The sequence below is a fragment of the Chinchilla lanigera genome, unplaced genomic scaffold (assembly GCF_000276665.1).
Source record: "Chinchilla lanigera isolate Chin_1 unplaced genomic scaffold, ChiLan1.0 scaffold00094, whole genome shotgun sequence".
In the NCBI taxonomy this organism is placed as follows: domain Eukaryota; kingdom Metazoa; phylum Chordata; class Mammalia; order Rodentia; family Chinchillidae; genus Chinchilla; species Chinchilla lanigera.
Window position 1 is genome coordinate 1927550 of NW_004955495.1, and position 15697 is coordinate 1943246.

At 57.2% G+C, this 15697-nt stretch overlaps 2 protein-coding genes across 7 annotated transcripts in view; one reads left to right on the top strand and one right to left on the bottom strand.

The window, feature by feature from the left end:
* Dnm2 (dynamin 2) overlaps positions 1–7040 on the top strand; it is a 73946-nt gene extending 66906 nt beyond the window's left edge. For 4 of the 6 annotated variants that reach the window (XM_005405626.2, XM_005405630.2, XM_005405625.2 and 1 more), the window contains 6 exons: positions 1266–1375; positions 3907–4018; positions 4266–4427; positions 5045–5277; positions 5617–5865; positions 6335–7040. In XM_005405626.2, the coding sequence (XP_005405683.1) occupies positions 1266–1375; positions 3907–4018; positions 4266–4427; positions 5045–5277; positions 5617–5865; positions 6335–6404 (936 nt within the window). In that variant the 3' untranslated portion in view covers positions 6405–7040. The remainder of the gene's footprint in view (positions 1–1265; positions 1376–3906; positions 4019–4265; positions 4428–5044; positions 5278–5616; positions 5866–6334) is intronic. The other 2 variants (XM_005405628.2, XM_005405627.2) reach the window with 1 other exon arrangement.
* Positions 7041–7370: 330 nt separating this feature from the next.
* On the bottom strand, positions 7371–10659 carry Tmed1 (transmembrane p24 trafficking protein 1). Its single transcript, XM_005405633.2, has 4 exons — positions 10396–10659; positions 9611–9708; positions 9291–9474; positions 7371–8394 (listed from the first exon to the last, which is right to left on the bottom strand). Exons 1-4 carry the CDS (start codon positions 10576–10578, stop codon positions 8176–8178), a joined length of 684 nt encoding a protein of 227 aa, XP_005405690.1. The 5' UTR covers positions 10579–10659; the 3' UTR covers positions 7371–8175.
* Between the last annotated feature and the right edge of the window lie 5038 nt (positions 10660–15697).

A 15697-nucleotide genomic window follows, 5' to 3' on the forward strand; every position in this document is an offset into this window, starting at 1 on the left:
GCAACACTCCCGCCTCAGCCTTGCGGAGCGCTGGAGTGGGAGGTGTGCTGGCCCCCTTGCTGAGGAGCCCCTCGCCCACTCCCCACCCTCGAGGTGGCTGCTCCCGGCTCAGGTGGTGGCCCGGCGGGCTTCGTTCTGGGGCCTTGAGCGCACAGAGCCGGGCCCAGGAGGAGGCTCGAGAGCCTCGGGGCCTGCCGCAAGGCAGGGAGCTGCAGACGGAGCCTGGCCCGGGGGCTCCTGGTGCGTCACGTTAGGCTGTGTCCCTGCGCAGCTGGCTGCCATCTCTGAGCAGCGCTGTCCTCAGCGGGTTGAAGGGGAAATTTCCACAAGCAGCCGCGGGGGGTCACCTGGGCTTGGGGGGCTGGGGACTGCGGCTCAGGCTGGGGTGTGGCTCGGTGGCAGAGCAATTGCTGGACATACACAAGGCCCTGCGTTGTGTCCCCAGCACTATAAAAACACACTGCCACCCTCAAAACTGCATTTGCCGGACATGGTGAGACAGGCTTTAATTCCTGCTGCTGGGAAGGCTGAGGCAGGAGGATCGTTGCAAGTTTGAGGCCAGCCTGGGCTACAAAGTGAGCTCAAGCCCAGCCTGAACTGCATAGGGAGACCCTGTCTCAAAAAACCTTTAAAAACACGAGAAAAAGGAAGAACAAGAAAAAAGAAAAGGTTTTGTGTGCCCCGCCTCACCCGCATATCAAGGCCCACTTACAGTGCTCAGGAAGGGCCCAGCCCCTGGGTGGCCACAGCAGCTTGGCCAGTGGTGATGGCTGCACACAGAGCCCTGAGGGCCACGTCCTGCCCCCTCGACTCTGCCTCAGTCTCAGGGAGTGGGGTAGGGACTGTCGCCTTGTGGGCAGAGCTGAGCGATCCCAGCACACACTGCGCTGTCTCCGCAGTGGACGTAAGAGACGCTGCCCCGTCCTCCAGGAGCCCTGGGGGGGATGGGGACCCAGGTCCCTAGTGTGGGGTACGGTCACCCAGAGGTCCCTTCTGCACTACGTCCTGACATAGACAAGGAGCTGGCGGTGTGGCGTGGGGCAGGGCACCCTGGCAGAGACCCTGGGTGTGCGAAGGCCCTGGGGTAGGAGCCACCAGGGATGTCGAGGCAGAAGTGAAGGGGAGCAGTGGCAGGTGAGCTGGTCCCACAAAGCCACTGGCATCAGCAGTGCCAGGAGCAGGCAGGGCTGTCCTGGGACACCTACCACAGAGTTCCGCCTGCCGCTGCCCAGACCACCCAGTGACCCTGTCCCTTCCGGCCTCAGGAGAAAGAGAAGAAGTACATGCTGCCCCTGGACAACCTCAAGATCCGCGACGTCGAGAAGGGCTTCATGTCCAACAAGCACGTCTTCGCCATCTTCAACACAGAGCAGAGGTGAGGGCCCCAGGCCACGGTCCCCGAAGGGGCGGGGTGTGGACCAGCAGCCTGGTGCAAAGCTCTCCACAGCGAGCACTGAGCGCTCACTGTCAGGGTCTCTGCCCCAGGCGTTCCTGTTCTATAGAGGGAGTTGGAGCTGGGCACAATGACATACACCTGTCACCGCAGCCCTCTGGGAGGCTGAGGCAGGAGGATCACCAGTTCCACCCAGCCTGGGCAGTTTAGTGACTTAGCAAGACTCTGTCTCAAAATTTTAAAAAGGGCTGGGTGTGGAGCTCAGTGTGAAGGTCCTGGGTTCAATCCCCGCTGCCGCAGAAAGGAAACGCTAAGATGCTGTGGGTGTCAGGTGGGGTGGGGGCCAGAGATCTGAGTGATGGCTCTGGTGCTCTCGCACGCCCTCTGCTGGCTGCAGGGGTGAGGCTGTCCGGAGCAGGATGCCGGACTCAGGGCAGCAGGGAGGGGCTGCTGTAGGTGGCAGTGTGGCCCAGTGCCGGGCGAGCATGGTCGTGCCCCCTGGTTTGATCTACAGCGCAAGCAGGGAAGGAAAGGGGACCTAAGACCTTAGTGTTTCTAGGCCCAGGACCCAGCTGAGGAAGCCAGCTGGCCTGCCTGCCTGAGCCCGGAACTTCCCAGCACAGCAGGCCCATGGTGTTGCCCATGTACCTCTTAGAAGTGGGATCAGGAAACCCAGAAAAACAGTAGAGGAAACAAGTTAAACATTTCCCTGTTACCTGAATTGAATCCAAACTTTCCCACTGAGGCAAGGGCGGGGTGGGCAGCTTCCCCAGCCTCCTTTCTTTTTTTTTTTTTGTTTTGTTTTTTTGGGGGGGTTTTTTGCTACCAGGAATTGAACTCAGGACCTTGACTTGCCAGGCAGGTGCTGTGCCACTGAGCTGTAGCCCTGGCCCCAGCCTCCTTTCTTGTTCCTCAGCCTTCCCCAACACATGGCTTCTGCCTCTTGGTCCAAGAGAGCTGCCCAAATGGCAGCCATCTTCATGACATCCCAGGCAGAAGAAAGGTGGAGAAAGAGCAACCATGTCTCACTTGTGGGCTCTGAGGGGCAGCTCAACTAGCTTGGCCCTACCTGGGTGTGGGACAGGAAATGATGAAGGCATATGCCAGAAACCCTGGCTGTAGAACACTGTCCCCCAACACTGGGTCCCTCCTATCTTGCTTCCAGCCTTGGGGCTACCCTCTCATCCACTTGAACCTGACACTTCCCAAGCCTGTCCTTGCATCCCCAGGAATCAGTCACCATCTAAAATTCTGATTTACGTTAGCATAGCCACTGGCCACTTGTAGCTATTTACATGTAAATTAATCAAAATGAAATAAAATTTAAAATTCACTTCCTTAGCCAGGTGCAGTGGTGCACGCCTGTCAACCCAGCACTCTGAGAGGCTATCTCCGTTACTTTTCTCTCCTTGCTGAGACAAAATACCCAACGCCCAAAATGAAGGAAGGAAAGATTTATTTAGCTTACAGTTTGTGGAGGTTTCAGTCCATACTCGGCTGGCTCCAAGGCACAAGGTAGCAAAGCAACAAGAGCAAAGGGGGGAATGGCAGCCGCACAGCAAACCAGCCAGAGCAAAAGGGAGGAATGGCGGCAAGCAGCTTCTTTCCCTGCCTTACATTGTAAACAGGCTACCCCCACCTAAGGGGCGTGTAGCTCTCACATAATCTGCATGCCCTCCTCTTCCACAGGCTCAGGATGTATACAAAGTAAGCACCCTGGCTTCCTGCCGAGTCACTTAGCCAAACCTCTAGACTCCCCAAGTTGACACAATATCAATCATAACAGAGGCTGAGGCAGGAGGGTTACAAGTTTGAGCCCAACCTGGGCAACTTAGACCCTGTCTCAAAATTTAAGTAAATAAATAGGGCTTGGAATATAATTTAGTGCAAAAGCCTTAAAAGCCCTGGGTTCAGTCCCCAGTGCTGGAAAATAAACGATCTTGCCAAAGCCTCCTGTGGCTGTCACCGGACTGCACAGGCAGGGGACATCCACGCTGTGGCAGGAAGTTCTGGTGGTCCTTGCCGCTCTGGCTCCCTGCAGACCCCTTGCTGCGAGCCGCACTCCAGAGCAGGGCTCAGGAGTCAAGCGTGTGGGTCCCCCCAGGAGAACCTGATGGACAGGCATTGCCCAGGGCAGTAGTCTCCAGAGCCGACGAAAGATAGCCACGGATGCTTCTGCATCAGACCCTGCCCTGTGGGGCGCTGCGTGGGGCCTTTGTTTTTGTTTTGACACAGGGTCTCACTGTGTAACCCAGGCTGGCCTCAGACTTGTGATCCTCCTGCCTCAGCTTCCGGAATGCTGGGGCCACAGACGTGTGCCATCACATGCAGCTTGCACTGCTGTTTTATGGGCAGTAGATGCCATGTCTGAGCAACAGCTCAGCATGACGGGGGAGGTGCAGGTAGCGTCCTGGAGCCCAGATCAGTTCTGAGCCCCTGGTCGAGCGCTAGACCCCTGGCGGTCAGCCAGGCCTGTGATCGGGCCACAGCACCCCCCCTCACTCCCGCGCCAGGAACGTCTACAAGGACCTGCGGCAGATCGAGCTGGCCTGTGACTCCCAGGAGGACGTGGACAGCTGGAAGGCCTCATTCCTGCGCGCCGGCGTCTACCCCGAGAAGGACCAGGTGAGGAGCCATCCTACCGGCCATGGTGCCCTTTAGCCAAGTGTCCCCTTCCGGGACAGAAAGGGGAGGCCCAGCGCTAGTGTGAGACCGGTGCCCACTTGCACGCAGAGCAGAAAGGCGTCTTGAGAGTCCAGTAGGTCGCCCAGCTGGGGCCGCGTGTGGACAGGGCCCCGGGCAGCCCTGAGGGAGAGCGACTCACCCCGCCCCCGAGGGCTGTGTCACCCCCACCACTGCTGCTGTGTTGCAGGCGGAGAACGAGGACGTGGGGCAGGACACCTTCTCCATGGACCCGCAGCTGGAGCGGCAGGTGGAGACCATCCGCAACCTGGTGGACTCGTACGTGGCCATCATTAACAAGTCCATCCGAGACCTCATGCCAAAGACCATCATGCACCTCATGATCAACAACGTGAGTGTCGCGTCCGCCCGGGGCGGCCCCGGGGCCTGCGGGTGGGCCTTGCGCCGGTAGTGAGAGTCAACACCGCAGGTTCACTTCTCCGTCAGTTTTTATTCTTGCCTCAGAAAACGCCAAGAGGGCTGGGCATGGTGGCGCACCCCAGTCATCCTGGCCCTCTGGGAGGCTGAGGCAGGAGGATGGCAGGTTTGAGCCCAGCTTCATCAATTTAGTGATTTAGCCAGACCCTGCCTCAAAACAAAAAATATAAAAAGGGCAGGGGATAGAGCTCCATGGCGGGGCATCTGGATTCAGTCCCAGAAGTAGTAAGAGCAGAAACCAGTAGCACCTCAAGAAAAGGCAGTCAGAAGCCAGCAGAGGGAAGGGGAGATGCTAGGAAGTGGTTCCTAAGACGCCCTGGAGCCGGGCTGGGGGCCAAGTCCTTGCCTGAGCCCAGGCCCGCATCTTGTGAGACGGGCAGGAGGGTTCAGTGGCAGCCCAGCGGGACTCCGGAGGTGACAGTACGTGCGAGTCCTGTGCTGTGCCTGGCGGGGTCAGAGTCCCCCAACCCGGCCTCCCCGTGTTTGGGCAGCGGGCCCGGGTGCTAGCTGACCTGCCGCCCGTGTCCCCAGACGAAGGCCTTCATCCACCACGAGCTGCTGGCCTACCTGTACTCGTCGGCTGACCAGAGCAGCCTCATGGAGGAGTCGGCCGACCAGGCGCAGCGGCGGGACGACATGCTCCGCATGTACCACGCGCTCAAGGAGGCGCTCACTATCATCGGCGACATCAGCACCAGCACCGTGTCCACACCTGTGCCCCCGCCGGTCGATGACACCTGGCTGCAGACGGGGGCGAGCCACAGGTGTGGGAGGCGCCCCAGGGGCACCCAGGGGACAGATGGGGCCAGCGCTGGCTACCGGGGTCAGCTTCCTACAGCACGGGGGCGGGGGGCCGTGGACCCTGACGGAGCAGAGCTGTTGGGCCACCGTGGTAGAGGGCTGCTGGGGAATCCTGAGGGGAGAGGGCCCAGCACCGAGACTCGGGTGACCTGAAGGTTGGAAGGGTCTGAAGGGTCTGAGCCCTGGCCAGCAGGAGGCCCTGGCGCAGCCGGGTAGGGCAGTGTCCACCGGGGAGACCCGCATGGCCTGGGAGGGCGTGGGAGGCAGGGATCCCCACTCATGGCTCCCCTCCGACCCCACAGCCCCACTCCACAGCGCCGACCTGTGTCCAGCGTGCACCCTCCGGGCCGGCCTCCCGCAGTGCGGGGTCCCACGCCGGGGCCCCCCCTGCTGCCCATGCCCGTGGGGGCTGCGGCCTCCTTCTCGGCACCCCCCATCCCGTCCCGGCCTGGGACCCAGGTGTTTGCCAACAACGACCCCTTCTCGGCTCCACCGCAGATCCCATCCCGACCAGCACGGGTGCCCCCCGGCATCCCCCCAGGAGTGCCCAGGTAAGGTCACACCCGCCCCCTGCGCCCTGGGTGGTGTCCCCAGCCTGCCCCTCCCCCAGCGTGCTCCCTCTACCCCGGCCAAGCGGGCCGCAAAACCCGGGTTTAGCTGCTTGAGAAACGGAGGCCCAGGGCCTTTGCCGGGAGTCACAGTATGGCAGCAGGGTGACTCTGGAGCCCCCGGCCTGTCCCCCCCACCGTGTACCACCTGGGCCCCTGGCGCTGGGTGCCCTCCCACCGGCTTCTCACTGCGGAGGGACACGCGCCCCTGCCCACCGAGGTCCGGGACAGAAAAGGGCCTTGCCAGGTCACACGGGCCGCCGCAGGGACACAGGAAACGACCTGGTTCCGCGGGCTCCCTCCAGGCGCCTCGGCAGCACCCGGAGCACCAGAGCACCCCTAGGTAGGGCCCGGCGCTGGCAGTGCTTCCGGCCTCACTGCGCTCCCCTCCTCGTCTTTGTTCTCTCCGCAGCAGAAGGCCGCCCGCCGCGCCCAGCCGGCCCACCATCATCCGCCCCGCCGAGCCCTCACTGCTCGACTAAGCCCGCCCGCCCGCCCGAGGGGTCGGGCTGCCCCTCGCCGGGGCCTGGGCCCCCTCGCCACCCTGGCCCCCGTGATGGGACCAGGCTCTCGGGGCACCCTGCCCCTCCCCGTCCCACCGGACACCGCACCGTGCGAGGGACCGAAGGCCTGGGCAGGGGCTGCTGGGGCGTTGGACTTTGCGGGTACCAGCCGAGTGGCTGTGCTCCAGGTGCCGTCTTGAAGGAGGGGTCCAGGCTGGCTGGGGGTCTCCCCAGTTGGGGCAACTCGCAAAGAATAGGCCATCTGGAAGCTGGGGTGCCAAGGGGTCCCCGGCCGTGTTACGGTTCTCACGGGGGACCCCCGCCCGGCCCACGTTGTACATATTCCTTCTCGGCAACATTAACCACACAGCCGGAGCCCGGCCCGCCTCGGCTGCCAGAGGTGCCTTCGCCAGGCCTGGAGTCTCCGCCAGGCTGGCCTCACTCCCTCCTCTGCCCTCCTCCTCCTGGGCCCCCAGTTCGAGTTGAGGGGTTCAGGGGGGTCCTGTGCCCCTCTCTGAGCAGACCTCTTGCTCACTCCTGGCTCGGTTTGACCACTGTAAGTGCCTGCGCTCTGTACCCTATTAATAAACTAAATAAAGGGAAGAACCTTCCGTGGCTGCGTGTGGCCCTGTGTCCGTGTCCATGCCGAGGCCTTACTCACCAGGGTGCCGTCTGGGGACACCGCCAGCCCGACACGCAGGCCTGGCGGTTCCAAGCGCCGCAGCACTGATCCGGGCCTGCCCCTCCCCCTGGCCCAGCTAGGCCGCAGCTGAGCTTTGCCTCTGGTTTTTCTTTTGTGGCCAGGCGACCACCTCCATCGGCTCCGGCCCGTCCTTTCTTCTGAGCTTCGTGGAGACCCCTCCCTCCCGCCCACCTGGCTGCCCCTTCCTGTGGGCAGCTCTGTCCCAGCTGGTGTCCTGAGCCCCAATCACCAGACACCAGGGGTCTCTGACCATAATTTATTGACTCCAGGACCCAGGCCTGACCGGCCTCTTTTTTAGGCTCCTGTCCCTGGGCCGTGACCAAGCTGCCCCTTGGCCCTGTTGGGGGTCCTGCAGGAAAGGGGCAGACAGTCCTGCAGGGCCCTGCTGCAGTTGTCCCCAGAACTCTGGCCCAGCCGGCCACCCACTGGGCCGAGGGGCCAGGGCCCGTCCTGTCAAATAAAGTCTCTCCTGGCAAGAACGCTGCAGCTGTCGTCTCCTTCCTGGCCGAGGAGAGAAGGCCAGGTGTGGGGCCCCCGAGCAGTGGCGCCCTGCCCACGACACCTGGCACAGAGAGCCCAGGTGGGGAGGGGCAGGGACCAGTCGCTTCCTGGCCCCTCCAGGGCGGAGCTGATACCGCCTGGAAGACGTGAGCGCAGGTGGCGTGGGCTTGTCCCCCCAGCACCCTGGGATGTGAGGCTGGGGGCTCGCAAGTTCAAACCCAGCCGGGCAACTTAGCAAGATCCTGTCCCAAACAAAAACTGGCCGAGGATGTAGCTCAGTGCGAGGCCCTGGGCTCAGTCCCAGGATGGCAGAAACACAAAGGCACGTGTGCAGGGGGTGCGGGAACCACGGGGCCGCACTCCAGCGCCGCAGCAGCACCACCGTACACAACCTCCGGCCCTCAAAGGGGCCCAGGCCTACGAGCCAGGGGCACTGCGCTCAGCCCACAACAGCCTCCCCTCCCGCAGAAAGGAGGCTAGGGAGGGGACACCCCCAGCTGCACAGGCCCGTGGCCCTCCATTTTCAGTCGGTTCTCTGAGGCAGAGCTACGTGCACACGGGGTGCTTGTCCTGGAAGAAGCGCTTGAGTGTGCAGACCTGCAGCACGGCCACCAGCAGCAGCACGGCCACGTTGACGGCGGACCAGAAGTTGACCCGCTCCAGGTTGCCCTCCTGCAGGTTGCGGTCTCGCGCTTCCAGGGCCCGCAGCAGCGTGAGCAGCTGGATACTGCGCTCCAGCCGGGTCCTCATGGTCTCGATGGATTCCTGTGGGCAGAGGGAAGGGCCGTGAGACAGAGCCTCAACCTCACTGTGACTCCCCGGCTGTGTGACCTCCAGCAAGTTAGTGAACCTCCCTGGGCATCAGTTTCCTCTGCTGTGAGCCGGGTGTGGTGACACGCCTGTGATCCCAGCACTCAGAGGCTGAGGCGGGAGGATGGTCATGAGTTCGAGGCCAGCCTGGGCCACAATGAGTTCAAGGCCAGCAAGAACTACACAGGGAGACCCTATCTCAAAAAACAAACAAAAGAAGAAACGCTAGGGCTGCAGGGTAGCTCAGTGGAGATGTGCTGGGTACGTGAGGCTCTGGATTCAGTCCCCAGCACACCCCACAGAAAGGGTCAGTAAGTGAACAGAACACACTTGGACTGGGTAGCAGGCCAGTTGCTGGGCCCAGACTACCTTCATTTAAATACCAGCTCTGCCAGTTGCTAGCTGTGTGGCCTTGGGTGAGTTACTCCGCTATCCTGTGCCTCAGTTTCTCACCTGTAAAAGGAAAACACTTGGAGCACAGGACTTACTGCAAGGCATGGTTATGGAGACTGCGTACATAGGGTTTTCAATCTACAACAGGAGCCGGCAGATGGGTGGTGCACACCTGTCATCCCAGCACTCTGGAAGGCAGAGGCAGCTGGACTGGAAGTTTGAGCCCAGCCTGGGCAACTTAGCGATGTGTGACCGGCTCACAAACAACAGGCTTTACACCTAGGAATAAACTATTTAAATGAGGCACTATATAAATCTGGGGACACCACTACCTGGGGGGGCTGGATGGGCCAAGGTGGAGACCCCAGCCAAAGAGGAAGAATAGCCAGCACCCTGCTGCCAGTACTGGCCATGGGAGAGGGTGGCCCGGCCCACAGCCCAGCCCGGCCCAGGCGCACCTTAATGTCCTCCATTTTGACGTCCAGCATCTCCTCGGGTTCCACGGCCTCCGCCCAGCCCTCCACCTCTTCGTCATCTTGCAAGCTGTCAAAAATGAGCTCGAAGAACACCAACTTCTCGGAGATGGTGCTGAAGGAGTTGTCGAAGCACAGCCTGTAGTCGCCGGCCTCCGTAGGCTCCACCCTGATAAGAGACCCAGACATAACAGACTTGACCCTGGTGGCCGGCAGAGCTCTGGGGCAGCCAGGGCCGAAACTCGAGACCGCCTGGGAGGCGCCGGGCTGTAACCCAACCGGGCAGGCAGCAGGACTGAACTCACGTGTGCACCCCATCCGCCTTGCGGGCCTCACTGACCAACAGCACACCCTGGGGGCTCTCCAGCGTGAAATCCACGTCCAGCCCCGCACCTCCTATCACCTGGGGGCAGGTAAGAATGGGGGAGAGCCGGGGATATAGGTCAGCGGCATGGCACCTGCCTGGCAAGCGTGAGGTCGTGAGTTTGATTCCCGGTACCGAAAAAAAAAAAAGGCTGGAGAGAACTGGGCCAGGGCGCCTGCCAGAGAAGTCCCAGGTTGAAGCAACTGGCCCAGACCCAAGCAGGCTGCGAGCACCCTGAGCGCCCACACCTTGACTACCACCGGGTCCCGCCCCCAGCCTCGCCCCGCCTTCGCCAGCATGGATAGGGCGGGATCTTTCTTTGGCCACGCCCCCGTCGAGGTCCTTGATGGACGGTTACCTAGTAACGCTCCTTTGCTTGACACCGCCCCAAAAGGGACTCTAGGGCCACGCCTTTCACCTAACCGCGAAGAACTCCTGTGGGCCACGCCCCTCAACCGAACCATTCTGACCACACCCATCCCGAGAGTCCTGCTCCGAATGGCTTTTTCCTTCCGATGGCCCCGCCCCTAATTCTGTGCCACTCCAGCCCCGCCTTCACTATGCCCACCCCTTCCGCTCCCACGAGTCGCCCCGCCCCCTCCGTCTGACCTCTCCCCTAGCTCCGCCCCGCACTCCACGCGCAGGCCCCGCCCACGTCCCCCGCTTCACTGCACGCCTCGCCCCCTCCCCCGGCCCTCGCTAGCTCGGCGGCCCGGGACCCTTTACCTGGTACTCGGCCTCGAGGCTTGCGTTGGCCGGCGCGGACTGGTAGAAACATTGCTTCCTCCCCGCGGGCAACAGAAACGTGAACTCGCCATCCTGGATCGGAGGAGGTCCCGCCCCTCCTACCCCCACTGGCGGCAGTAGTAGCCACAGGGCTAGGGCTAGGGCCATGCCGGCCGCCATCATCCGGGTCACTCTACGGTCTGCTCAGAAGTCGCGGCTCCTTTAAGGACTAGCCCTGCCCCCTCAGCTACTCGGCGAAGCTCATTGGCGGCCGCTGTTGGGCGTTGTCTGAAAGCGGTGGAGCCAAGGGCGAAGGAACCCTGAGAGACAGCCTGCCCGAGTGGGTGCCTGCCGTGCCGAAAACGCTCAGCCGTCTAGGACTTTTTCCTGAAAGGCCTCCCGCTCTAGTCTCAATTTTTGCTGGTAGTGGCAGATACTAAAAATAAGTCCCGTAAAGACGCATCTTTCGCAGGCAAAAGTTAAGACAACTACGGTGAAGGCGCCTGGGTCCTTCTAAGGCACCTCCTTGTGGGTTTTCCCTTAGGGCGTGCCGTTTGGGTGGAGCCCGCCAGCCACGAGGCTGGGCGTGGCCCTGCACGCGACCCGTAGGGCTAGACTATAAAAGGGCTCCGCTGGACGAGGTGGCGAGCGCTTGGATAGTGTACTGAGGCTCTGGGTTAATCTGTAGTCGCTGACTGACTTTCCTCCCGAACTGTCATTCTTTTTACGCCTTAGGACGTCACTCTTAGCAGTTTTGACGCCTGTAAGTTGGAAGCAGTGGAATGCCCACCCTATATAAGCCGACTGGGAGAATTGCATGAGATGAGGTTTGGTTTATAATAAGCACTATAGTAGTAAGTGGCATAGAGTTAAGAGAGGTATGCTGAACCTCAGTTTCCACGTCCACAAAATGGAAATAATACTTACAGTCCATTACTGGCTGTGGTGGTGTATCCCTGTAACCCAACCAAGCTTTTGGGAGGCTGAGGCAGGAGGGTTGCTGTGAATTCAAGGCCAGCCTAAACTACATAGGCAGACCCTGTCTCAAAAATAATAATACTCCTAGACCGCTGGGCTGTTTTTGTAAGGACTGAGATAATCCCTGAGTGCTTACTTTACTCAAGTAAGTTTGGCATATCATAGGCTGGTAAATAATAAGCTCTTATTTGGCACTTGGCTTATTGCCCATCGTTGGGCAGCCTGTCACTTAGCGTCTGGCTCTGAGGATCGGGAGGCCGCCTCCCTCTGGGAAGCAGAGGGACAAACAAACAAGTAATTTGATAAATGGATTCCAATCCCGTCTAAACATAAGAAAAAATATATTTAGATAGAAATCGCTCGTCTTCAAAGATAGACCAAAAGAGGTTGACAGCTGGTGACAGTTACTCTTTCACTGCAGCTGGACGCTGTCAGCTGTTTCCTCTATTTGCAGAATTCGGTGAAGTAGCACCGCTTAAAGATTAAAGTTCATTCGTACACTTTTTGCCTCGTGTTTCTTTCATTTAGAACCACTGCTTGGCTCTTTTGGAGTAGTCAGAGAATAGAGTATTTCTGTCTTTAAAATGTGGTAAAGTTCACACCGCTTAAGATTAACTACTTCCACAAGACCAATTCCCTGGCCTTTAGTTGATTGGCATTGTTGTGTGACCTCCACTTGGATGTAGCTCCAAGCATTTTCATCAGTCCCCAAAGAACCCCTGTGTCCTGTAAGCAGCTGGTCCTCAGTGGTTCCTGACCTCAGCTCCCGGCAACCACCACTTTGCGTTCTACCCCTATGGATCTATTTACTGTCCATACAGTGTTTCCTAGAAATTGAATAAGACAATCTGCGACGACTTATGTGGACTCCTTCAGTCAGTGTGTTTCCCAACTTCAGCCATGTGCAGTGTCTGTGTTTAATTCCTTCTGATAGTTGAGTAGTAACATATACCACAATTTTTTTAAAGTATATATATTTTGGGTTTTTGTTTTTTTTGTTTTTGCTTTTGTTTTGTTTTTTGAGCCAGGGTCTCCATCTGGAGTCCAGGCTGGCCTCGAACTCACAGCAATCCTCCTACCTCAACCTCCCAAGTGCTAGGATGACAGGTTTGTTTATTTATTTATTTATTTATTTTATTTTATTTTTTTTATTTTGAAGCAGGGTCTTGCTATGCAGTTCAGGCCGGCCTTGAGCTCACTTTGTAGCCCAGGCTGGTCTCGAACTCACAACCATTCAACTGCCTCAGTACCCCGAGTGCTGGGATTACAGGTGCGCGCCACCACGCTTGGCTCCATTCTGATTCCTATAGTGGCCGTATTGACTTATATTCGCATCAGTCACATAGAAGGACCCTTTCCCCGCACCCTCACCAGCCCTTGTGGTTTCTGTACTTGAGGACAAGCATTCTGAGGTGAGTCTCAGTCTCAGTCCAGTTTTGCTTTCCATTTCCCTGATGACTAAAGATGTCGGCCAGTTTTGTTCTGTCTGTGCCTAGGGCCATTTGTACTTCCCCCTTTTGAGTGGTGTCTGTACAGCTCATTTGCCCCTTAGTGACTGAACGATTCGGGTTTTGGTGTTAAACGCCTCGTTTTTTGTTTGTTTTGTTGTGTGCAGCACTGGGGGTTGGACCTCGGGGCCTCACACTGGGCAACATCCCCAGACCTTTATCACCAGCATCATTTTGTTTTATTTTGGTTTTTGTTCTGCATTGTTTTGTTTTTGTTTTTGTCTTTTTGAGACAGGATCTCCCTACACCATTCAGGCCGGTCTTGAGCTCACTTTGTGGCCTGGGCTGGTCTCGAACTCACAGCCTCCCGAGTGCTGGGATTACAGGCGTGTGCCACCATGCCCCGCCAGACCTGTTTTGTTTTCTTTTTATACAGGCTCTAGCTGTGTAGCCCATGCTGGCCTCAAACTCAAGGAAATCCTCCTGCTTCAGCCTCACAAGCCCTGGGATAACAGGCCTGTGCCACAACACCCAGCCATTGTTATTATTATTACTTATTTCTTTTAAAACAGGGTGTAAGTCACTAAATTGCCTGATCTAGACTCAAACTTTCAATTCTCCTACCTCAGCCTCTCAGAGTAGGGTTTCAGGCTTTTGCTACCATGCCAGGATGGTGTTAAGTTCTTTGGGTTCTTTACATAGTCTAGATATTAACCCACTGTCTGCTGGCAAAGATCTCCCATTTGGGCAGCTGTCTCTTCACTCTGCTGGTTTTTCCCTTTGCTGCACAGGAACTTTTTAATTTGATGTGATCTCAATTGTTGAGTCCTACTGTTGTTTCCTGTGCTATTCAAGTCCTAGTCAGGAAGTCTTTGCCTGTGCCTACAGCTTCCAATATTTCCTGTATGTTTTCTTCTGGCAGTTTCAAAGTTCAGGTCTTGTGCTTGGGTCTGTGATCCATTTTGAATTCCATTTTCTACAGGGTGAGAGCGAGGCATCCGGTTCCATTCCTCCACGGATGGGCGTCCAGTCTTCCCAGCACCACTGTTGAAGTGGCCGCCCGTTCTCCAGCATCTGTATTAGGCCACATTGTTCAGAATCAAATGGCTGTAGTGGTGTGGGGGTTTTTTTCCTGCATCTGCTACTCTATGCATTTGGTCTACATGTCTGTTTTTGCTTGTACCATGCTGTTTTTGTTACTATGGCTTTGTAGTATAATTGGAGGTTAGGTATTGTACTGCCTTCTGCTTTATTGTTTCTGCTCAGGATTGCTTTGGCTATTCTTGGACTTCCGTGTTTCTGTATGAATTTTAGCATTGTCTTTCCTAACTGTTGTTGTTACCGGGGATGTAGCTCAGTGGCATAAGTGCCTGCCTGGCACGTATGAGGTCATGAGTTTGATTCCCGGTACCAAAAAAAAAAAAATTTAAAAAACCTAGTTGTTGTTGTTATTTCCTTTTTTCTTCTTTAAAGACAGAGTCTCACTACATAGTTCAAGCTGGCTTTAAACTCACTGTGTAGTCCAGGCTGGCCTCTAACTCATACTGATCCTTCTGCTTCAGCCTTCTGATTACTGGGATTACAGGTATGTGCAGTAGTGTATGTCTGGCCCAGCAAATATTAACCAAAGATGTGACACTGAATAAAATCAACACTGTCGGGGCTGGGGATTTAGCTCAGCGACACAGTGCCTGCCTGGCATGCGCAAGGTTGTGAGTTTGATTCCTGGTACCGAAAAAAATAAAAACAAAAATAAAACCAACACTGTCCATGTCTTCATGCAGCTGCTGCTCCAGTGTAGAGACCAAACAGTACATGAGCAAGCTTAGCACGAAAATTATTTCAGCATTGCCTGCCCTGGGAAGTCAATGGATGGTAATAGGGTAGGTGATTTAGCCTTGATGAATGCAGAGAAGGCTCCTCAGAGGCGGTGGCATTTAAAATGGAATTTAAACTGGGCATGGTGGTGCAGGCTGTAGCCCCAGCACTCAGGAGGCTGAAGCAGGAGGATTCTTGTGAGTCTGAGGCCAGCCTGGGCTACATACTGAGTTCAAAGCCAGCATGAATTAGAGTAAGACCCTGTCTCCAAAAAAAACTTTAAAAGAATGAGATTTAGCGGGGCAAGATGGTCTACATCTTTAATCTCGCACTCTGGGAGACTGAGGAGGGAGGATCACAAATTTGAGCCCAACGTGGACGACTTGGTGAGAACTTGTCTCAAAAAAAATGGGAAGGGAGGGAGGGAGGGTGTCCACAGGATGAAGCCTTTCCCCAGACTCCGAGACCCTCCTGTGTGCTCTTCCCTCTGCCTGGAGTGCCCTCCAGCTTTCCTTCTCAGGCTCCTGGTGTCACCTCCTCCTAGACGCCCTCTTTGAACCTGCGGGAGCTAAGAGCCCCCAGCACTTTCCCACCCGCCCGGTCACCTGAGCGTGTGGGTGAGCCCCAGCGGCTCCTCTCCTCACAGCATCTCTGCACCCAGCACAGTCTGGGCTCGTGGTACCCTCTGTAGATAACTGGTACGATAGGTAAACACAAAATCCTTTCTGTCCCTTTTTCTTGCCCTCTTCCTCTCTGTTTCTTTGGGGATGTTTTTGTTTTGTTTTGTTTTTAGCGGGGATGAGCCCAAGGTCTTAACACTGAACCATAGCCCCAACATCCCCAGTTCCTTTATTTTTTATTTTGAGGCAGAGTCCCACTCAATTGCCCAGGCTGGGCTGGAACTTGTAATTCTGCTACCTCAGCTGCACTCCACAGCTTGCTCAAACTAGAATCTCTCCTAACTTAGTGAGACCCTGTCTCTCAAAATAATCAAAAAATGAGCTGGGTCTATAGCTCAGTATGAAGCCCTTAGGAACATCTGCAGTGCTTGGAGAAAA